Source organism: Patagioenas fasciata, chromosome 2 (assembly GCF_037038585.1).
Source record: "Patagioenas fasciata isolate bPatFas1 chromosome 2, bPatFas1.hap1, whole genome shotgun sequence".
NCBI classification, from domain to species: domain Eukaryota; kingdom Metazoa; phylum Chordata; class Aves; order Columbiformes; family Columbidae; genus Patagioenas; species Patagioenas fasciata.
This window is the reverse complement of record NC_092521.1, coordinates 42,177,265-42,201,739: the sequence shown is the minus strand read 5'-3', so window position 1 is coordinate 42,201,739 and position 24,475 is coordinate 42,177,265. Positions and strand designations below refer to the sequence as shown.

Sequence of the window (24,475 nt, the reverse complement as noted above, 5' to 3'; positions counted from 1 at the left end):
GTGACCTATACTTAATCCATTTGTCTGGTCTCCCTCCAGAAATGAAAGAACTTGTTGGTATTTTCTTCTTCTAATCATCTGTTGTTAAAGGGCTTTTTAAAAAAACCAAAACCAACCAACCAACCAAACAAACAAACAAAAACAAACCAAAACCAACCAACCAACCAAACCCACCAAAAAAGCAATCTTGAATATGCTTTAAAATTGTGTTTATAGTTACTTAAATTTTCCAGTTTTGATCATGAAAATTACTTGTTGGTGTAAGTAATACAGATACCAATCTTTCTGTACAAAGTGATAACATAAACAGTCTATATCCTTATCTCCCACAGATGTTTTGCTTTTTCAAAACTGGGGATATAAGTAAGAATGTAAAAGTGTGGAGAAGACTTCTTGTTAATATTTCTCTGCTTTTACTAGTCCCCAGTGTCTTGCTCCATGGGTAGTCCAGCTCCATTATTCAAATGGCTGGTCACAGATAAACATAGTTGTTAGGTCTTCTTTTGGAAAAGTGACCTCTCTCTTTCCACACTCAGAAAGAATTTGCCCCTTCATGATCAGTGTGGCTCCTTTCTTTGTTGCATGTTTCCTTTTAAATGTTATTTTTCACCCCTTATCCTCTGTCCTTTCAACAGTTTCTTGTTTGTCTTATATTCTTGTGTTACTAATATGCACGCAATTGTGTATATACTAAAAGTTATGATGTAAAATGTCATTTGAATATACAATGTACTTATGCTAATTATCAGACCCATTTATCTTTATTACTTTCCACCCATATCTACTACTTATGGTAGGTATGATTTTTTTATATTAAAAAACTTGAGACTCGTTTTTATAAGGCTCTGCCAAATTTTTGAAGATTTGATGTATTACTGAGATCAAGTTTATATCACAGGCTAAATGTTAGTGCACTAATGCATGGATGTGAGAGTTGCAGTGAATGCTTGGAGTTACAGAAAATAATAAAACTGATCAAGGGAGACCAGTCCTATTTTGAGTCACAGTTGTAATAGTGATAAAGAATTTATGACACTGTCTTTACCAACTTAGGATAATTGTATACAGATTAAAATAAATACTCTAATTTGCTAAGCATGCATTCTATCCATCAATACTTCCTTCTTATCTTTCAAAATACATGGGGTTATTTTTTCCCCTTAAGAATTTTCAGTATTATTTTAATACTTGTTTATCTTCTCCCCTGGGAATCAGAAAGAACTATTCTTCAGTGATTGTGGTTGACATGATATTTGAGTTTTTTAAGATGCCTTGGGGTCCAGTGAATCAAAAATTTAAGGCAATGTCAAGTTCTGCGATCTATTTGGTGGTATAAGAGTAACAGTACTTTAATTAGTTTTTGTAGAATATTGTCCAGTTTCAAGCATTTTTTATAATTTTCTGTTTTCATCATAGTTTCTTCTTAAAAGTAGTCTTCAATTGTGTTTGTTAGGGCTCGTGCTACATTTCTTCCTTCCCAAGAACTATTAAAATTACCCATTAGTGAAACAGTAATCTCCTCTGTGATGTACTACATAGCAGCAGAAATGGCCAGCTGTGATTAGAATAGAAACTCCGCATGGAAAAATTTCCTTTAAGATGTAAACAGGAAAAGCTTTTTTTTTAAGTCATCATAAGAAAAACTGAAATTAAATATAATAGTATGTGATTACTGCAAAATCATTTATTAAAATAAGTTTGCATTTGCTTTTGCCAAGAACCGATGGACCAGATGATCCTTGTGGTTCCTTCCACTCTGGTATTCTATGATTCTATGACATCCAGATAATTATTAAAATAATACTAGATTTATACAAAATATGTTAACACAGTAACTCTGAATTATATTCCAGTATTCTTTAAGATAAGTGTATCTATTTTTTGTGTGTAAGATTTCAGTTGAGACTAGAAGGAGAGGCATTAAAAAGTTGTAAATGTATTTTAACTGAGAGCTTTTTAGAAAGTGTGAACATTCACTAGTGATGAATGTTGAAACCTTCAAAATAAGTTGAGTGTACATGTTTTATAGATAAGCAAGCCCACTCATCCACTTGCCCACCATTGTATGTGAGGTGAAAATCGAAAAAGCTTAGGACTCATGATTTTCATTCTTTCTCCTTTCAAGATGAAATGAAGGTTAGTCACCCAGAAAATTATGTTTTGCACAAATCTGGAGGCTGCAAAATCCTTGGTACCAGTGAAATCTACCTATTGTTTGAGACCGTGACTAGGCTCAGTTAGGTGGTCTCCAGATAACTTGCCAAGAAAGACTTTGCAAATTAGGTCCTGAAATCGTGAATACTCAACACGGACTGAGAGAAGAAAATGGAGCACTAGGTAACACTTGCTTGGTGGGCTGCTTTGCTGAGTAATGCACAGCAATACTCATGTGTATTTTTAAGCTGGGTATTTCCACATTTTTGTGCAGAGAATTTAAAGATCTGAACCTGGAAGGGACAAATGCATGGGTAACTGTTGCTATTTCCAAACTGGAAAGTCAGTCCAGTCTTCTGGGAAAATTTTGATGGGAGGACTTCTGAATCATGTGCAAACTGCAAGAATAAGCTCAAGGTTTTTCTTCTTCTAGTGTTGTTGTACGAGATTCATGTATATACGGGTACTAAACTTGGTGCTGAAACAGATGCCAATGTTTACATCAACCTCATTGGGACAAGAGGAGATGCTGGCAAAAGGAAGCTCCATCAGTCTAAGAACAATGATGTAAAATTTCGACATGGGCAGGTGAAGTAAAAACAATTCTACTTCTAATCAGTAAGAGTAAATTATGGCTAGCAAACTGTTTCTTTAAAAAGTGTAAATAACTTTTTATTTACAAGTTTTATTCCAGCAGTTTACCATTTTCTCATGTATTTTCTTCATTCAAAATTACTTACAAAATTACATCATAGGTATAATTATTATCTGTTGGATCAGTCATTTACTGAGAGCATTACATAGTAGAATTTGAATACTCTTGGTTATTTATATTACAGATACAGATAAAATGGTAACATTAATGCTTTTATTCTCCTGAACAGATCACTGTGAATTTTAAACTCAGGTCCTAAATCCTTATTCCAGAGTATGTTTTCCATTCTTTATGAGGAAGGTAGGGCTAGAAAATGCAGTCCAGAGATGACCGAATAATTCTTTCCAATGGATCCATGTGTCATGCCAAAGGAATCCAGCTACTCTGTGGAGTAATTTTAAGGTGTTACTCACTTAAGAAAGCTTTAAAAGATCCTCACTGACTGGCCAGAACCAATATAAGACACATACATTCATTCTGAAAAAAAAAATACAAAGGAGGAGAAAAAAATATATTATTCTGCATGGTTAAAGTCAAAGCAATAACTGTATTCAATAACTTTATCATTTTCCTTATATGGTTTCACAGATGGATATTTTCTGCATAAAGGCTGTCTCACTGGGAGACTTGGAGAAAGTTCTGATTAACCACGATGGAGCCGGTCCAGGTAGGATTTAACTTCCTACAGACCAATCTGTTTTCAAGTCCTTTTCAAACAAAATGCCCTTTATTTATATTGCATCCTTCACATAAAATGTGACAGAAGGTCTTACAGTGATAAAAAGTCTCCCTGCAGACTGGTCACTGTGATGGGATGGACAAAACCAGTGGTAATGGACAGCAAAAAGAATATGAATTTATTCTCAATCCTGTCATTCCACTCTTTGTTTTCAATTTCATTTATAAGAAAGCACTATTTATTTGCATATAGAAAACTCACAAACACATTGCTTGCACAGGTAAAACAATCCTTAATAAGACAAAGAGTGGAGACTGACCAGAATAGAATTAAAAGATATGCAATACCTGCTTTATAACTAGACAAATTTTGAGTAGCTATAGCATAATGTCCTTGCTGCTTTGGACAATAGTAGAAGATTTGGTTATTTTTTCAACCCATGGAAGTCAATGTGAAGCTGCTCCAGAGAGCAACATTGCATTCAGCTTGTAGGTTTTTCAGAAAAAAGAGAGATAATTTTGTGATGAGATACAGGCCCTTGAGCTGTGCATCTCTGGAATGATGTCAGTGAAGAGAATGCTAGCATCTAAAAGCACTGAAGGTATAAAAACTGCAAAGATGTTTGCAGATTTGTGTCTATGAAGAAGCCAAGTGAAGAGAAGGGTTTTTAAAGGAGTTCAGAACCACACTGATACTACATGAGAAAAGCTCTTTTACCCACTCTGTTCTGAAATGGGCTCAAGCAACACCCATCTTGATGACTATCCATACTGTCCAAGGCTCTGAGCAGACTTCTGGCCATTATAGAAGCAGGCTTATTAGTGGAGCCATGGTAGGGGATGTGTCTTCGCAGTTCTGTAGAGTTTGCTGCCTTCAGGAATATGGATGATTGTATATCTGAGAGCTTCACCTCCTAGTAGCCCAAGACACAACACAGAGGGCAGTGTGGTGGAGCCTACCTTCGCTCTGTCCCCAGGACACCAGACTATGTTCTCTTCCCTCATCTCTCCTTAAATGGGCAACACAGCCAATATCACCGAATCAGCATCACAAATCTGTAACCAGACTGAGCTGTCCTAAGCTGTTCTTTGGCAATGGAGTTCAAAATCTGTAGATTGTCTAAACAAGACAGTGGATTGAATTCTGTGTATAAAAAAAAAAAAAAAAAGCCTTGGTAATTGAGATGGTTGTTTATTGTACTCAGCGCAGACGGATCTCACAGAACTTTTATGAATTGTATCCAAAACTAGCCACAGATAAGCCTGGCCTGGGGTGACCAGAGGGGCTAAGAGCTAGAAAAGGATGGTGAGTCAGAAGAGAGGACAACTAGAGACCAAAACTTTTGGGGGCTGACAAGGAGGAAAGAGGGTTCCTTTAGAGGAGGGGCTGCCCTTTTCTCTAATCATATAACTTGCCTGAGTGGGAGGGCAGAAGGTCTTTATTCTTTATTTAAGACTGTCATTAAATGACCATGGAACATATGCTTTCTTTGGGGCTCCTAGACTGCAGGGCATAGATCTTCTCCCACAGCCACTCTGAATGAGGAAAGAAAAGGAATTTTGTCCTAGACGGCAGGGTTTTGGCATTGGTTAGGTTTGAATTACTAGATAGTGTGTCTTATCTGCTGAAAGAATCTTCTTTTCCATAGAAACCTTACATATATAGTCTTCCACAGCATCCTCGCTGCTAAACTGAAGAAGTGTGGACTGGGTGATCGAGTAGCGAGGTGGATTGTGAACTGGCTGAAGGAAAGAAGCCAGAGAGCCGTGGTAAATGGGGCAGAGTCTAGCTGGAGGCCTGTATCTAGTGGAGTGCCTCAAGGGTCGGGACCAGTATTATTCAATATATTCATCAACGACTTGGATGAGGGAATAGAATGTACTGTCAGCAAGTTTGCTGATGACACTAAGCTGGGAGGAATGGTTGACATGCCAGAAGGCTGTGGTGCCGTTCAAAGAGACCTAGACAGGCTGAAGAGTTGGGCAGGGAAAAATTTAATGAAATATAACAAGGGAAAGTGTAGAGTGTTGCATCTGGGTAGGAACAACCCCAGGTTCCAGTATAAGTTGGGGAATGACCTGTTGGAGAGCAATGTAGGGGAAAGGGACCTGGCAGTCCTAGTGAACAGCAGGATGACCATGAACCAGTACTGTGCCCTTGTGGCCAAGAAGGCCAGTGAGATCCTGGGACGTATTAGCAGGGGGGTGGTTAGTAGGTTGAGAGAGGTTCTCCTCCCACTCTACTCTGTCCTGGTGAGACCACACCTGGAATATTGTGTCCAGTTCTGGGTCCCTCAGTTCAGGCAGGGACAGGGAACTGCTGCAGAGAGTCCAGCACTGGGTAACAAAGATGATTAAGGGAGTGGAGCATTTCCCTTATGAGGAAAGGCTGAGGAAACTGGGTCTCTTTAGTTTGGAGACGAGGAGACTGAGGGGTGACCTCATTAATGTTTATAAATATGTAAAGGGTGAGTGTCATGAGGCTGGAGCCAGGCTCTTCTCGGTGACAACCAATGATAAGACAAGGGGCAATGTGTATAAGCTGGAACACAGGAGGTTCCATTTAAATTTGAGAAGAAACTTGTTCACGGTGAGGCTGATGGAGCACTGGAATGGGCTGCCCAGGGAGGTTGTGGAACCTCCTTCTCTGGAGACATTCAAAACCCATCTGGACACCTTCCTGTGCAACCTCATCTAGGTGTTCCTGCTCTGGCAGTGGGATTGGACTAGATGATCTTTCAATGTCCCTTCCAATCCCTAACATTCTGTGATATACCTGTACATTTACACAAGCAGCACCTTTCATCTTTTTGGGCCTGTTTCAAAGAGACCTGCCTGATTGCTGGTGAATCTTGGCCAGGCCTGGAGTCTCCTTCCAATGCAAGAGCATCTGAGGTATAGAAGGATGACAGAAGCAGCTTTCAGAGTGTTCTAATGTGCCCTGAGTCATGAGTCTTGAAGGAGAAGCGCTATTCTGCTCCATGCACCGTCTGGGCAAGCCCTCCCTATGGGACAGAAACTGCTGCCTTCTGGGGGCCTCCAGGTTCAGATGCAGCCAGGGCAGTAGACCATGAGAATAAATAGGGCAGTTGTCTGCTTCTGACCAAAACACCCCTCATTGTTTTGCTACAATGTGCTGATAAATAATGGTATGAGTCAGGCAAAATCTTTTCAGTAGTATGACAAGTTGTGAGTGGTACAGACACAGCGAGAACAGGAGATTTCAAAAGGGCTTCTCAGAAGAACTGTACGAGACACTGGGATGATTATTGAAAGTGATATAATAGATCAACATGGATGTGGCAGTGATTACTGCTGTTATAGAGAGGACAAATTAAGTAGCCCAACAGATGTGAGGCTGCAGAGCTCCATACTTGCCAGTCCCACTAGGAGCAAGACTGACTATGTGTTCCCAGTAGGCACACACACAAACACATTTATAAAACACATATGTAAATGCACATGGCTGGCCACACCAACCAGCACAGACAGGAAATCAGCACTCACACAAACAGCACCAATGACCTTAACCTGTTAGCCTCTCCAGCTGATCAGAATGGCAGGTCATCAATGGCAAATATATACATATATATACTGATGTATAAGTCCTCTAGTAGCTGGCCTTAGGCACTCAGTCTATCCAGTCACCAGCCCTGGATCCTTGAATCCTCAGTTTTTCTATTTACTGACACCTAGACATACAGAGCTCTTCCAAGGCAGCAACTCCACTCTATTTGCAAATGAAGAGCAGTAATTTTAATGATTTGTTAATTAATACTCTTACATATGCAATAACAACTTCACTTACAGAAGACCAAAATTTCCAGCTTTCACACAGATCTCAGTTGAATGTGTAAGCCAATTTGTCCCAACATCCTTGTGCCTGATCACAAAGGATCAAAAGATGCAGGCTGGGATGCGAATGGTGTTGGCAGTTCCCAGATGTATGCATGGACTTATCTCCAAGGAAAAAAAATCCCATCCCTCTTAAAATTAAAACAGAGCAAGGCAGAGAAGAATTAACATTGTACCTCTTGCAAGAGATGCAGAATAATAAAGCTTTCACTCTGTTAACACGTTATATATTTAGCTGAGCTCTATCTTAATATGATCTGTGTTTCTGCTGGGGAAAAAAAAAAAAAGATAATCTGGGCTTTTTTCTTTAAATATATTCCCAAAGAATGCATTATTTCACATGAGAAACTTTTGTCATTTCAACACAGGCAATGGATGGTTCCTGGATAAGATTGTCATCAAACATAAAGAAGGAAAGGAAGCTCAGGAGGTTGTATTTCCTTGTAATAGGTATGCCATTAATGGAGAAAAAGAATTTGTTACACTGCTGGCAACCTAAGGAAAAAAATGCCGAACAAGTACATACACACAAACTAGATATATGAGAAATATCCAAGTTTTTCAACATACAAGGAATGCAAAATTTTGCTGTTGAGGACAAAGAACAAAGTTGCTGTACTGATATAGAAGGGAGCCATAATCTAGTGCCCCAAACCAAGTGTTAACAGGAGAAAAGGTGCATTGATCTTTATTTTATCTAGATTATACAGAGACCACATGAAAATAAATAAGCTTTCAGTTCTCAATCTTTTAAGAAGTATTATGTGTAAAGACCTATATGTACTGATTTTGGTCACTTTCTCAGTCACTGAAGTCTTCTATACCGTATGGAAATCTCTGGAAAGACCTTTAACTTTTCTGCTAGAGGAGAGCCATAATGTTTCCTTTCATTTAGTAAATCTATACTTGTCTGTCTTACTAGGTCTAGAATTTTGCTGCCATGGTCAAAATTGGAAAATGCTTGATGTTCTCAGTTCTAACAATTATTATACTAAACAGACTGTTTTTCCAATTTCTTTTATTACCTGAGCAACTGCAACCTGAACTTTTAGCAGTCATTGAAATGAATCATATGGCTATAAAAGAAAAAAGCACACCAAACCAAACCAACCAAACAAAACCAAAAACCACAAAACAAACAAACAAACACAAATCCAAACCAAACAAAAAAACATAAAATAAGCCAATAGATGAAAGTAAGCATTTTCTTTATTAATATATTTAATGCAATAGAAATAATCTCAATAATTGTAATTTAGACTCAGCTAATTATATTCTGTAGTATGTGGTTTCCAGAATTTATGAGTTTGGGTTACGTGGCTGAAATATTTTCCATGTTATTTTGGGAACTATGCCTTAAAGTATTGAATATCTTTAAGAGTTCAGTAAAGACAGCTCTCCTCCTCTAGGAATCCTACCTGTTTACAAAAAAACAGGGTTTTGGCTTGCAAGGTTCCTGGAAATGACTAGCTAAAAACTATTAATTCCTCTCAGAGTTATTATTCTGATGAGCAGGTTTTTGGTTTAGCTTTCTTTCTTTGGCTATTAGGCTTTTTAATTGGTTTGATGTTCATTAAAGATGGTTATTGGAAGAGCAGATAAATGAGACAATTCTTTCTTTAATTACAAGGAGATTTTATGAGATTTCTCTAAAGGGAATGATGCTGAATTAAGACATTTGGGGTCTTTATAAAACTGCCTTGTCAAAAAAAATCATGAGGTTCTTAGAAGAAGATTAGAGACATTATATATAGAATTAGAGGTGTCCTGTCATGTTTTGCCAGGGGTGTAGGTGTACTACTATTTGTTGCTATTTACAGCAATAATAGTTGAAATACAATGGAGTTTATACTTCATGCATATGAGATATATTCATAGAGTTTTGTTACATGGAAAAAGCAAAATATATTACGTACCCTTAGGTTTAAACAAACACAACATCAACATGGAGCCTGATAGTGAGCAACTCTTTATTTATTTTTAAATAAGTGAGATTGTTAAAGGCTGTGAAGGGGGATCAACTGAAGGAATATGGATGTGTGTTTGTTGTAAAAGGATATTGTAGGAAAGATCCCTAAAATTCATCAGTATATAAAAAAAAAAAAAAGAAAGTAGAAAGAGAAGTTTGGTTCATTGCTGCATATCTACAGAAGCTTTAGAAACTTCCAGACCTGCCGGGGTTATGTATCATCTTAAACACAATGAATGTAACTGATTACTGCATGTTATATAATTCCACCAAATATACAACTGAGTCTCTGATTCTGTAAATACTTACTGTTTCATATAATGTACTTCATATAGTATTATAGTACTTCATATAGCTACTATGAAAATTCCTGTTTGCCTGAAGGAGAGTGAACCAAATTCTCCTAATATGAATACAGCTAACTATGATGAACATATGACAGAAAGTTTGATCTAGGAAGTAGTTTCAAGGCATAATTTGATTTTAAAATATTTTAAAATACTGTTGGAGAGAGAAGGTAATTGTCAGATTACTTGTAACATAGTGATAATTCTTATTAATTGTATTATTTTTGTTTTTTGCAATGAAAGATGGTTAGATGAAAATCAAGATGATGGGAAAACTGAAAGGGAGTTAACTGCCAACAGTAAGTATTACGGTAAAGAATATTTGTTTTATAACAACAGAATAGATACTTAATGCTTAGTTATTACTTTAGAACCTGTAACTTAAGAAGACAAGTGATAATAAATCTTGTTCACATTTTTTTTCTGTTCATAGAGGATGACAATTCAAAGAAGGCATTCCTTAAAGGTAGGAGTTGTTTCCTACAACATTGGTTTTGCTGTTTGAATTTAATCTGCAAATCAGAGTTAAGAGACATACATGTGAGCAAGTGACCTCATCATATATGCAAACTGTCAACTATGAGAGAAAATAAAGACAAATTAACTGGCAGTGGTCTACAGAAAGGACTAGGCCTTTATAGGTAACTGAGAAAAACATGCTGCTCATAAAACATTTTTGATCTTCTTCATATTCCTGCTATTCTGTCCTGAAATCAGCCAAAAATTCCTCTGGTAAGAGATTCAAGTGTTGTTTTGTTTATCCCAATGTCACTGTCATTTAATACATGGGCACAGTTTCCCCAGCAAACACCATCAAGTTGAAAAATGTATTATGAAGTGTCAGTGGAAGCATTTTCAGGTCAAAATCCATCAGGGTATTCCCAAAGTAGCCAGAAATAATACAGGTTTAAACTCCAAATCAGTTAGTGAAACTACAAGTATATGCTATTCAGTTGACTGAATCTGCTCGAATTAGTAAAAAGATTTTAATAAAAAAAATATATACCCAGTTGCCTATTTTTATACCTACAAAGACACCACTGGATAAATGGTAGTACCTTCCAAGTGTTTAAAATTTCAGATACCACCTCTGTGCTTCTCCTCAACCAGAAAAGAGAAACAAACTGACACAAGTACGTTTAAGACCATTTAACTGTAAATGGGTATTCTGTGCAACTGTGTCTGAGAAATGTATGGGAGAAACTGAAGTTAAAAAAGTAACATTCACATTTGGCTCTGGAAACAGTGACCTACCTTGTGTAGGATGAGTCCTGATCTATCGATCTATTTCCAGTTCCAGTGAAAATTAAATCGTTCACATTCAATCAAACAGCTTAGCTAAAAGTTTTATTGTTCCATGCCACCATATGTTTGACAAGAGGAGAATGATTAACTCAGGTAAGTAAAGGTTTTCTTGATTTGATTTTCACAAGAGTGACTTGGAATTGGATTCTACATTCTGTTAAGTGCACAGTTCAGAGATACATCCACAACATCTATTTCACCTTATGTTCAGAAGATAGACTATATTTTACAACTAATCTAAATTCTTTTCCGGTGCAATTTCATTCTTTATTGTACTATAATAAGCAGGCACAGATGCACAGGCTGCTGAGAGCCTGTGCATGTCAAGAGCAGTTAGACATCCTATATTGATTATGGGGAGAAAGTCTTAATCAGTTTTTGAAATGTCACACTGCCAAGATGTCCAGGAGGACCCAAAGAGCGTGTGCTGATTTGTTAGGCTGAGGTCAGAGGTTCTGAATAATGAAGGTATAAAGGAGGAGAAAATTTTTAGGAACTATGTTGCCAATTATCTATGCTTGAATTGCTCTTTTCTTTACTCAGCAGCTCATTCCAGTGAGGAGCTCAGATAGGTGAGAGATCATGGTTTTGTGCCTTATGTAAAAAAGATGATGAGCAGGGCTGACCTCAGGATTGTTCACAGTTTAATTTGTGTTGTCATAGTGGTTATCTCATAAACCTTGCATGTGAAAAGATTCAGCTTTACAGGAGGGTAACACTCGCAAGAGGTTTGGAAAGCTGTCCTGTACTCTGTTCTGTGTCAATCCATCATGACACAGTACCAGGGTAAGAGCTGATAAGGGAAAATTGAGGAGATGCAGAGTTTTGGAAGAAAAAGTAATTGCCTTAAATGCTTCCAGCAGCTGTAGCAGTGAAGATTTCACATGATAGAGCAGATAGTAGTGATAAGCAGTCCCACTCACAGTGGAAGTGAAAACTTTCCATACACCAAACATTTACTGAATAAATGGCAAGAAGCAGTGATGATGTTAGGGAGACAATGTTTTATGCATTAATGCAGTCATGTTCTATACGAGCTGCACTCTGAAATTTGGCTTCAGAAAAAGTCATTAAAAGTCAATTGGGCTAATTCAGTGGTGTTTGGTGATTTTCTGAATAAGATCAATATGCTTAGGTAAGGTCTGTAACAAAGGTTACAAAACAAAACAGTAAGTCACTCCAGAGGTCAGAAATCCCATTCTCTTTGGATAAAGCTTTTATAGTAAGCTGTTCAACCACCTAGCCAAGGAAGAGAGTTTGAAAGTCGTCATTACTAAGAAGTTTACTTGAGAATTCTCAGTCCTTCTTCAGCCAGGTTGACATTATGTCAGATTTAATGAAGCATTAATTCCAGATCCCTGTGAACACTGCCAAAATGCAGAAATTACAGATCAAGTTTTCCCAGCAACCTTTGTACATCTCTAGATTATGGAGGTGCTCTGGCAAATCAAGTGTAGGAACAGATTTATTTGCATTCTCTTTATTTCACCTAGTATATTTGATGCAAGAGAAAGAGACAAAAGGGATTGCCTTGATAGGTAAGGTGGATAGCTGTTCTCAGCTCTCAAATGATTAAGTTGTTTTGAGGAAGAACGGGACTTTGAATTCCTCTCAGTGTTTTCTACATTGCAGGCAAATTTTACTACTTTCACTTTCCATGTTCTCTTTTCTCCCTCAAGACGGATGGAGTATCATAATAGCACATAGTAGAAGATTTTATCTCAAAGCAAGGAGACAAGACATACAATATTCCAACGCTGTACACGCTGCAGTCAGATAAAAGGAGCTGGGTTCCCATAATGTGTTTCCTGTAGGGTGCTCTGTGTTATTGTGGACTTTTGTGGGCGCTGCACAAAAGTTCAGCTAATGGTTGTTTCTAAGTTGACTCTTGTGTTGTGCAAGGGATATAGAAAATTCATAAGTAAAGAGAAAACACACAGTAAATTCTCTCATGTTTTATTTGGATTTTAAATTATTCCCTACCTTGCCAGTATTTGCTAATGGGGTAAGAATAATCTCAGAATTCCCAAACTGTAAATTGAATGGTCCTATTTCTAGTAAACAATGACAGTATATATTGCCACGTTGAGTCTGCATTTCCTAAGAAAATAAAATAAGCAGACTGATTGCCTTGCCACAAGGCAACAAAACTTTCTACAATGTCTGGAAAGTAAGAAACCTGCTTCTACATCTAGCAAAATGCAAATGCCATTCTAGGTCTTAAGACCAAAAACCAGCAGAGAAAAAAACCAAACGGAATAATGTACAGGGTGTTTCAAAAAGGTAGACCCAATTTGAAATCACTGTATCTCTGCAACCACAAACCGCCCATGAATGAAGCTCTTACAGTCCATACAGCAGGTGAAGGGAACACGGAGCATTTATAAAAGGGTTACTAAAACTTGATAACTCATTAAACCATTTGTACATGTTTCTGTAACTGTAACATGTTGGGTCGACCTTTTTGTAACACACTGTATTGTAAAAACAGTAGTGGCAATCCTCTAAAAAAATGTGAATTGTTCATATTTTAAAAACAGAAAAAAGCTTTCCTTTTTCAATTTTCTGGATTATATTACAAAATGTTGACTTTATGTTTTACTTTACCCAGTTTGCTATGTGCAGAAGTCATTGCAGGTTTGATTTTCACAGTTTTGCTGCAAGCATCTTTCAGGTTCCAAACTAGTGATCTAAAGACTTTCTGGAAAGAAAAGGGCCTCTGCTTCTAACATATCCCTGGATACGCCCCTGTCATGTGAAATCAGATCCTTGGATATATAATTTTAGAGAAGAAAGAATTCTGAGGATTTTTTTCACAGAAGTCTCTTTTTGCCCCACTATTCATTTTAGCAGTCATTATACTGATATCTCAAAGAAAATTACTATATTTTTATACATAAGCTAGAAGTACGATACTACATTAACACATTAGTCACTCTGGAAAGAAGTTAATGCAGTTCAGTAGTATCAGGGGAAAGGTCTTTTTTTTTTGATGTGGCCGCTCATGTGAAACACAGAAAATGACCTAGTTATCTGATTTTCAGAACTCACTGAGTACTTCAGAAAATTCTGAAAAGAGATATAGAAATCATTGAACACAGTGGTATTTGGCATTTGACAGTTTGGCATTTGGTGAAATCATTGAACACAGTGGTATTTGACATTTGGCAGTTTGGCATTTGGTATTTGGCATCAGTCTCCTGTCTCATGTAGCCATCCTTACCAAGTAACTCTCTAAGTGAATATAATATTAGATAAAACATTTTCTTCTTGTTCTGGCATGAGCAGGTTAAATGAATTTGCTGAACTGACAGAAAATGCAGTCAGTCAGGGTTAGCTCAGTTACCAAATCATAGAAGCATTGAAAGTAAATGTCAGAGAACTAACAGCAACAGATGCTAAGAGACCTTAAGTCTGTTAACCACTGATTTATGTCCTGGAAATCTCTCAACCGGTGTCTTAGCATTTCTTTTGAAATAAGTAAAAACACAATCATGGATATTAATTAAATAAATTCCCTTTCCCAGAATACCTTCTCTAAACATGCTGTCTCTTTGAGCAAGGAATGGCTGGTTAGGCATCCATGCTTTCTCTTACCTTGGGGCTTGCTTTCTCCTGAAGCAGAGAGATTCATAGAGAGAAAAAAAAAAAGCTCACCTGGGAAACACAGTAGTGCAAAATTATCTTAATTTCCCTTCTGCTGTGTTCCTGGGACAGCCTTCAAAATGGGGCATGGCTGGAGAGGATAAGAGGTTCAAGGCTACATTGGAAGCCTTTGTAAAAATTTTAAGCTGCTCATAAGCCCTCAAAGTGCTCAGGAACAGCAGAAGCTCAAACCATGCTTGACTTCACCAAGTGTGACACCCTGAAGGGTACCAGATGCCAACCTGGCACAAGGAGATAAAATTCAAGGCTGGCACATACATCAAACAACACAAGTTCCTCAGTAGTCAAAGTGTGGATCTTCCACATACTACATCTGACTCATTCCTGTAAATGACCTCAGAAAAGAGTTCAGATGGAAGGATCCTTTCAGCTGGCGTGTTACTCAGCAGACTGACTGTGAGATGCGTATTTGCCTGCTGTTTTGTAGCTGAGCCCAGAAAAGTCAGGGAACAGTCAAATGTAATGCAGAAAGAGCTTCTATAACAAGGAGGAAAGCAGAATTAGCTGAAGAAAATAATGTGAAAATAGGGGAAAAATCATTAATCAAGAAAAACAAATCACACTTTCACTTCATCTCTAGGAGTCTGTGAGTGCAATGCCTCCTGTAGCTGGGCTAAAAAGGCTTCCTCAATAGTCTACCCTTGATCGGGTAGGCTGTAGTAGACACCAACCACTAGGTTTCCTTTGTTACCTTGGCCTCTGATTCTTACCCATAAGCTTTCAACCTGCTTGTGGCTATTTTTCAGTGGCAGCTCTTCGCACTCTATCCATCTCTTGATGTAGAGAGTAACCCCTCCACCCTTTCCTTCCTTGCCTGTCCCTTCTGAACAACCTGTAGCCTTTGATAATTGAGCTCCAGTCATGGGATCCATCCCACCAAGTTTCAGTGATGGCCACTAGGTTGTAGCTTTCTAGAAGCATGGTAGCTTCCAGCTCCTCCTGTTTGTTGCCCATGCTGCTTGCTTGGTATAGAGGCACTTCAGCTGGGCTGTCGGTTGTGTCAACTTCTTAGAGGAACACTCCTCATACCTGTTGTACAGAGGCATCTAGGAGGGTGAGGGGGTTTTGCCTGATGGCCTGAGTGTGGACTTGCTTCCAATCACCTGACTTCAGTCTGGTGGGAGGAGGATACTTGATCTTGTTTTTTTTTGGTGGTCATTCTTGTTCCTGTCTCAGGGAGGCCAGAGCGTGGTTCCATCCATCTATCTCCTTCTCAGACTCCCTGATGCTTCTTAACCTTTCTATTTCCTCTCTTAGCTCTGCCACCAGGCTGAGCAGATTTTCCACCTGGTCACATCTCATGCAGCTGTTCTCACTGCTGCCATCTGATACCAGTAAAAGTATCTGGCACTCCCTGCAGTCTGAGACCTGGATGACTGCATGTTTCAGCCTGGGTTGCTACACTCTTCCTGGCGAGTGCAGGGGACACAACTCCACTGGTGGATACCATAGCCAAGTTCCTTCTGGGAGGGTGATAACCACCAGTTGTAATTTTATTGCTGGACAGATGTCATATGGTATGGAATATCACTTTGGTCAGTTTGGGTCAGCTGTCCTGGCTGTCCACTCCCAAGATCTTGCCTACCACCAGCCTGCTGGTGTGGAGGGAATGCTGGAGAGGCAGCCTTGATGCTGTGTGAGCACTGCTGAGCAGCAGCCAAAACACTGCTGTGTTATCAGCACTGTTCTAGCTACCGATACAAAGCATAGCTCTGTCCAAGCTACTGTGGGGAAAATTAACTCCATCTCAGCCAGACCACTGAGGTCAGTGCAAATAGCTCTTTGTAATTCTCTAAATTTTGGATACAACTGTTCCCATGTGTTTATCAAGTCTTATTTGAGTTAAAGTTATCTTCAACAGAAGGAAGGTCTATTTATTTTTATAAAATGTGATCTAAGTTCATAGCAGTGTTGAAATTATTTTTTGCAATAATAACAGAAACATCCATTACATCTTGCCATTGATACTAAAAATACGATGTTTTTATTTTTTTAGCACAACAGTGGAGAGTGCAGGTTAAAACAGAGGGAGATTCCCCGGAGCCACAAGAGTGTAAAAGGACCCTTGTGATTTACGGCTCAAAGGGCAAAAGCGATGAGCTTCTGCTTTCTTCACAAAACCCAAGATACGTGTGCTTTCTACCCAGAGCAACAGATGAATTCATTGTGAGTCATAAATATACAGTACTATACAGACCTTACCATCACATTCCTTTCTAGCCAAAAGATATATATATATAGGGAATGTTAGTTTGGCTGGTACAAATAACATATTTATTTACAAAGATGGAATTATGTAACTTTAGATCTTGGTAGTTCTGGTAGTTCTGTTCTTTTCTACTACAGTCAGCTGCAGCATTCTCTGAATTTTCACTGCCTTCAAGTGTATGTGTCATAGAAATAGTCCCTTTTGTGTAATTTATTCCATTCATCAGCTTGTTTTGCATTTGTTCCAATTCTCTAAAGATTCCTGAGTTGTAATTTATACAAAAGGCAATATACAATTATTTGAGAATGCAGAAGATGAAGGATTGGACAGTATTCCCAGAGGACATAAGTGGGTTTTTCTTTCCTTTATTTCAGTCTGCATGAAGCAGTCTCCCCTCTCCCCCAAAATAGTTCCATCTCTCAAGTCAGCAGGCAGAAGATTTTCTCTGGATAATCATAAATCACAGGAGAACGCATTCACGCATATCCAAGTGTGATGAAGCCTGAAGCAGTAGCATATACATGGCCGGTATTAAAATCAGCCCTAACACAGTCCTGACTACCTGTACACCTGACCCACATCCTGCTGCTTCGAGGGGATTCATCTGAGGCATCTTTTTAATGTTCAAATTCTGTCCTAGCTTTCTAGGCTAAGTCACTGCAAATTCTGTTCATTGGCATGAAGTGCAGCTTCTAGCCAGCAAGATGAGAAAAATAGCTTACAATTCAAGGCGGTTTTATAAAGCTCAGAAATACTTTTCAATAGCTGCAATAAACATTCTGGAAACAATGGCAAAACTACATTTAGAAAATGTTGTCAGAGCTTCATCATAATGACCTAATCCAGGCTGAATTTTTAATTTAAATAACAAGCTAAAGCAATTTAGGAACTTTACAGGGAGTAAAAGAAAAGATAAATGGCACTTGTTAAAGACAAGAAAGCAGCTGCTAATCAGAAAACAGACAGGGAACACACTAAGCAATAAAAGGAGCTTCCTAAGCATTCAACATAAACTGAAGAGGTCAACAGAGGAAGATTCTATGTATGGAGCAACCACACCAGCTGGCTGAATTTTGGGAAGCATCATTCCATAAAGCAGATCTCTGCTACATCCAACGTATCAGTAATTTCCTAAATGGCATGCATTCCTTGTTAAGATTGCCCGATTTCAATGGCGGAGTATCATGCTAGGAGAAATTAGCATTGTTAGGAGTCAGTCATGGTTGTCCCTCATAGTCTACTACCCTAGGTAGCTTAGCACCATATCCATCATACTTGGCTTCTACTCTAGCGGCTTTCTAGACTGGCTTTGGTTTAGTGCCTTTTTCCCCTTAACTATTTGTGTCCTTGGTTTTGTTGCTTTATATGAAAAAGTTAATACTATTTGAACATTGTTTACTGTCCATGAAATTTTGTCTCTTTGCCATATTGATTACAGTGTTTTACAGTTTTTGCGGCACTCTAAGGAAATCAGAATAAAGGGTCTGATGTAAAGGAGCATATGATGACTTACAGATATCTCCATAAATAATTTCATATCTTCTCTAGCTGGTTAAGCTAATAAGCCCAGTTTCTTTTTACTCTCCCTTTCTTTACTAAGGCTCTACTCAGAAGAATGCAGAAGCTTCGCTCATGTTCTTCCACTGTAGCAACAGGCTAGAGGTATGAGCATGGTATCACAAGGAGGACAAGCTGTGAATTCAGTTTTCCAACAAGCAGGAATAAATGAGCTTTCAATCCCCCCACAAGATCCTTGTCCTAGACAAATGTCCTTAGCAATAAAATGCAGTAAAAAGAATGACAGGTTATGTGCTATGAGTAGCTCACATTGTTTTGAAACAGTAAGCTTAATTTTGATCTCAGAGGTACATTTACTGAGCACTGAGGATAAGAAGGCATGTAAGTTCCTGATTTTCCAGGTGCTCTCGCACAAATATATGCACAGATGTGTATCATATTCAGAATGTTTGATCCAAAATATTTCTAACCAACTCCTATAAAAGAACAGGTGTAATTTAATTGCACATAACAAGCATGAAGAATAAATCTTTAAAAGAGATAAAATAGCAGATGTTATCAGGTACAGTTGTTGGATTTCAGTGGTCTCAGGCATCTGTAGCACAGTGAGTGGGCTGCTTAAATAAGAATATATTTTATTAGAACACCTCGGTTCTAATAAATAAATTGAGAAACAGGTGAATATGTAAATGTTATTGAATCTGCTGGGATTCCTAGCATGGCAAGAAACCATGTCATTCCCAATGAGCAAACACACTGAAAAGAAATCAGGAAAATGAAAGTAAACTGGTAGTGCAGTAGAAGAATTTTTTTCCTTGATATTCCAGTGATGATAGGAATCAGTTGTTGGTCTCACATGGAAAGAGTAAATTTGCAAAGTATATGTATTTTCTCCCAGTCGTCAGTGTTTCTTGATTCCTTACAGAGTAAGCTTGTCAGGGCATGCCTTTGGAGAGTCCTAGTGTATTGTACACATTCTATTATCCAGAAAATTATAAAATGCAAAGATACATCAACTGACAGATCAGGAGATTGCAATCCCTAAAACTACTCTCCAAAACAAGCAAAGGTAGTATAAAATGAGCAACAGAGCTCTGTAAGTAGGACTGTTCATAAACACACAACAAATACAGAATGTATTTTGTATTAAGGACTGTGAGGGTGAGAGAAAATTTTAAATCACACAATGCAATACTCCATGTCTTTTCCACAGAATGAGATGATGCTCCAGAAACACATAGCAGGACTTTTGGAGTTTGTAACAGAAAGCTGTTTAGCTGAATTTTAGGATGCTTTGACTACACACTTTATAACTGGAATAATTTATGCACTTTTTTTTTCTTTAACAGGGAAGTGATAAAGGTTTTAACTTAAATGTGCACCCAAACAGTAAATTTTACAAAACTTTAATTACATTAGATGTTGTGTCTTTGGAGAAACCCTGTGTGAGTCAAAAAGGAAAAGATTTAAAATATTATGAAATTTTCTAATCATCTTCATCAGTTACCTGTCCCTGAGAGCTTCAAAACCCCAGTGGCTTTGCAAGAGTATCCTCTTGATCATAAAAGCTATGTTCCTTCAATTATGTAATGGAAAGAATATTGTGTTATTTAGTATATGGTAAATCACATCTTAGTTGAGATTTCAAGTACTGAATATTACCTAAAACTGATCAGAAGAAACAAATATGGAAAAATTAATTAGGAAATTATAATAATCAATAAAAAACAAGGTAAGGTGTCCTCTTGCAAATATTCCACAAACTTAAACCCAGGATATTTACTGGATATATACTTTGTGATGGATTATTCGTCTGTCTCTGCTTTGAAGGTTATGTTACATCAATTAATAGGCACTGATAGAGAGAAAAGCCAATTACAGGATCAAAGATAGGATATCATATTCCAGGGGAAACTGATCATATTAAATTGCTCAGAAAAGGATTACAAGAACTATGTAATGACAATGCTCTGTTACCAATGGAACTGAACAGAAAGGATAATAATGGCCAGAACTATGGGAAAAAATAAATTGAATCCATGAAAAGGGTGAAAATATCTAATACACTGAATTGAAAATATGTGGTGTTGTTTAATTCAATGGATCATGGACAATTTGATTACTAGTGCTTGCTGGTTCAAAGGCAGTCATAGAATTAGTTGAAATTGTGATTCTAGAAACAAAAGCGAAAATAGCAGCTTTTAAATAGTCTTTCCAGTGTTCTGAAATTATTTTCCTGTATATACCATTCACGCATTTCCTGCAACGATTATAATACATGTCTTTATGACAATTTAGAAGCCCAGAGAACTGCAAATTTGGGTAGCAGTAGACAAAATAAAATGTGAGGTATGGCTTGCCCTGTCATGTAGAAGCAACCAAATTCTGTAATGTTGCAACTCCGAACCACAGGGCTTTAAGGAATAAGTCATACATGGCATTTAGAGTAGCTGTGTAATACAGTCATGAGGTCCATCTACAAGGAAGAAAACCTACAGGCAATAATTTTACAAGTCAGTAGTCTGGTTCTGAAAGAGAAACAGCAATGATTTTCTTGCCTGTGAAGGAATCATAGTTTAGATAGATGAAGAACCTGTGTGCTCTTCTCTCAATGAACCCAAATAATTCCTGCTAGGTTTAACAAGAGACAAATGCGTATTTTAGGATTAATTGGACCGGTTAATCCACCATAGCTAATGGCGCCTTTTCCAGCATATGCATACATTAATAAAAAACTCTCGGTGTGAAAGTCTACCTATGTATTTCCCTTTTCATAGTGCAATGGTGGAGGCCAAGTCAGGAAACTGTGAGTACGTGGTTGAACCAAGAGGCATAACCTCCCTCACATGTGCATTGTGGTCTGGGATATCCTTAAGCTCTGTATGCACAACGGCATCCAAGCAAGCAGGGCAGGTTAGGCTTAGAGAGGGGACAAGTCTGGTGCCCTTTTCAGTGTAAAGCTCCTGCTGTGTATCTGTTCAGGGTACTGTGGAGCTACAGTTCAGGAGCTGAGGGATTCCCTGCAGCCTCGGGGTTGTTATAGATACAGTGAGAGGGTTTTCTTCCCTGGTTCTTACAGAGCAATGCCTTGAATCCTGAAATTTTGTAGGAGTGTCAAGGCGACCCCTTATGACACCTTAAGAAATTCAGACTGGAAGAGATCTTTTAAGTCATCAAGTGCAATTCCTTCCTACCATAAGCCTCTTTTCATAAGTTTTACATAATCAACAATTCAAGGTCCTGCAAAATGTCTTTGTCAGGTTGTTATTTTTTAAATTAGATGCTGCTCTTCATACTCTGATGACTTACTGTTCCTTACCTGCATAACATTTATTAATGTGGATAACCAACTTTATGATAAAAACACACTTTTTACAAGGTTATTTCTGAATAAGAATAAGGTAGCTGATGCTTTCCTACAGGTATATCTCCACTGTGCAAAGGCACATGAACTAGCTTTGGGCAAGCTAGGTCAGCAGTGAAGGGTTGTCAGTTGCAGAGCTCTGTTGAGAAGCAGAATAAATTAATCTGTAAGGAGCCTGTATTCTGTTTTAGGAGCCAGTCTGCTGGTGATCCCAGAGCATGATTGTGTAAGACTAACTTCAGTATCTTACTATGATGCTACTGGGTACACAAAGGATTTATTTCCTGGCAACAGTCACCAAAGCTTATGTTGTCACTGGTCTGGAAAAAAAAAAAAAAGCAATATGAGAGAAGAACAAGGTCACTGGCAACATTTTTTATTTTGTTCCTTCTTAAAAATTGCTGTTACCATTGCAAAAGAATACTACTGTCTTCTATTTCAGTCAAAAATCACTTCCGACCCTGTCTTTCTTGCAGTTGTCCAGTGAAAAGCTGCAACGCTCCTCTTGCAGGTGCTCAGGGAACTTAATGTGCAGTGGTTAATGTCGCGCAGATCATTAGCACTTGATGCAGTTTGATCATCCCAGTTCCTACAGCCCTAGGTTGGATGGTTTAACCAGATCTCACAGAAGCCTGCAATCACCAATCAGCTATGGAATTTCTCATATGTAGTATGGGAGTAGGGCTGTCTTCTGCTACTGCTATTTATGTAACAATCATTATTTACTTTTATGCAGAAATATCCCTTCTCTTTTCCAAAGAAGTGGTTGTAAAGTAATTTCATGTTCTGAATCCAATAATTTTGCAAATAAGAATTCAGTTAAAACTTTATAGGTTCATAGAAATTGTCATTAATTTTAATACCTCACTTGACTGCTGATATCAGAACATTTAATTGTAAGTTAATGCTCTCTTTATCAAGTAGGGTCAAAGCTCAACATGTTACCTTTTTTTCTAAAGAGCTTAAATGCACAGTTGTTACTAATTTTAACCTTTATTACCCCAACGGTAGAGTATCATGCTTACGATACTTACCAGGGAACAGAGGAAAAGAAAGGAGACAGTCTCACCCATCATCATACCATGAAAAAGAGGATTGATTCTCTCATCCCACTTAACCCAGACTTCAATTCAGCATTTCCATTGGTTAATGTTAGGTTTAGGAATGCTTAATGGAGATTTGGGAAAATCTCTGCAAGTGGACCAGCCCTGAGAGCACACTCTTCCTCATTATATTTGTTACAGGTTGAGACTATAGATCTGGGAGATGTGTACAAGATTCGGGTCAGCTGTGATGATGTACCAGGCTTTGAAGGTTGGCATTTGAAGTCTTTTCGCTTAGAAGTGCTACATACAAGACAAGAGCTGAACTTTGACTGTAACTGCTGGCTCTCACTTAACAGAGAAGACAAGGAGCTGGTGAAAGAATTCCCTGCAGTCAATGAGGACCAGAAAACTTTACCAGGTGAAAGCACTGAGATGATATAAACAATGTAAACTAACCTCTTGAAAGCAAATCAATGTCACAGATACACTATTACGCTTTGTCAGAATTTGATGCATTCAGCGGATCTATTGCAACTGTCTTCATAAATACACTTAAAAAATGCTGACCACTTAATAATTTTAATTTTGCAGTTACATCGCATGTTGAGTTTCACAGTTGCTTAATCTTCTGTATGGTTCTAAGTGTGCAAAACTGAATAATATAATTATGCTTTTTAAAGATAAAACACACTTTCAAAGCTATGGAAATTATTTGTCGTAGACTTACTATTAAATTACTTAGGTTATAATAGCTTTAGTTACTAACACAAGTATCAAAAGTAAGCCTCATTGTGGAAAGTGCTTAGATTTTTTTTCCCCTAAGGAGTATTTTTTGACATGCTGAAAGTTTCAGAGTATATTTAGAGATCTGCTTGGAATTTGAAGACCTATAGAAGTACCACATTTGTTCAGAAAATTTAGCATTCACACATGAGATAAAAGTAATTAGAGACTTTCTAAATGAAAGTTCCAGGAGTTCTAGTCGCTGAATACCTCAAACGTATTCATGACCTGAAAAGAAACTGTAGCATTACGATAGTTAAATGTTAACTCAGAAGGACTGTACATTGAAAAATTGCATTTGAAAAAGTTTGGTTATTCTTTTTGCATGAATATGAACACATACAGAATTTAATAATCTTCTGTGGAAGAAAATACAATCTAACTGTGTAGAAGTGCATTTATACAAGAGCACTACAGAGACAAAAAGTTTATAGTTTTTGTTATGCACCTTAAATTAAAAAGTTCATTTTGTAAATTTTTATGCTTAGATGTCATGTCATGTATCCAGATTCTATGCTACATATCTCTGCTATTCTAATTTGCATAAACTTTACATGGTGTCTTATTCTTTGCCCTGTGATAGTTATTATCTACTGCAAAGATAATGCAGTTTATAACAGTACCTGAATGACTCAGATGAGTTCTTATTTTCCAGATCTTGCACAGTAAAATAGAATTGGGCAGAATTTATCTAGATATTAATAACTCTAAGCTGCATAAGCTGTCCAAGTCCAATTTCGTTGGAATTTCTAAGTAAAATATTAGAAAATCTTAATTGAGCTTAGCATGAAAAGGTAAGATTCATAAAGTGTAACCTGACTGATTTAATCACTGTGTAGCAGATGTTAACTGCAGAAATAAAAACAAGCAGTGTTCTTACTAAATACTCTATGTTGCTGTTTTCTTTTATGTACACCTTGTACTTC

At 37.7% G+C, this 24,475-nt stretch overlaps 1 protein-coding gene across 1 annotated transcript in view; it reads left to right on the top strand.

The window, feature by feature from the left end:
* Positions 1–24,475, top strand: part of RP1 (RP1 axonemal microtubule associated) — a 186,622-nt gene that overhangs the window by 87,302 nt on the left and 74,845 nt on the right. The window contains 7 exon segments of the mRNA XM_071804102.1: positions 2,588–2,742; positions 3,398–3,476; positions 7,711–7,792; positions 9,902–9,957; positions 10,092–10,124; positions 16,626–16,795; positions 22,965–23,184. Of these exon segments, the coding sequence (XP_071660203.1) occupies positions 2,588–2,742; positions 3,398–3,476; positions 7,711–7,792; positions 9,902–9,957; positions 10,092–10,124; positions 16,626–16,795; positions 22,965–23,184 (795 nt within the window).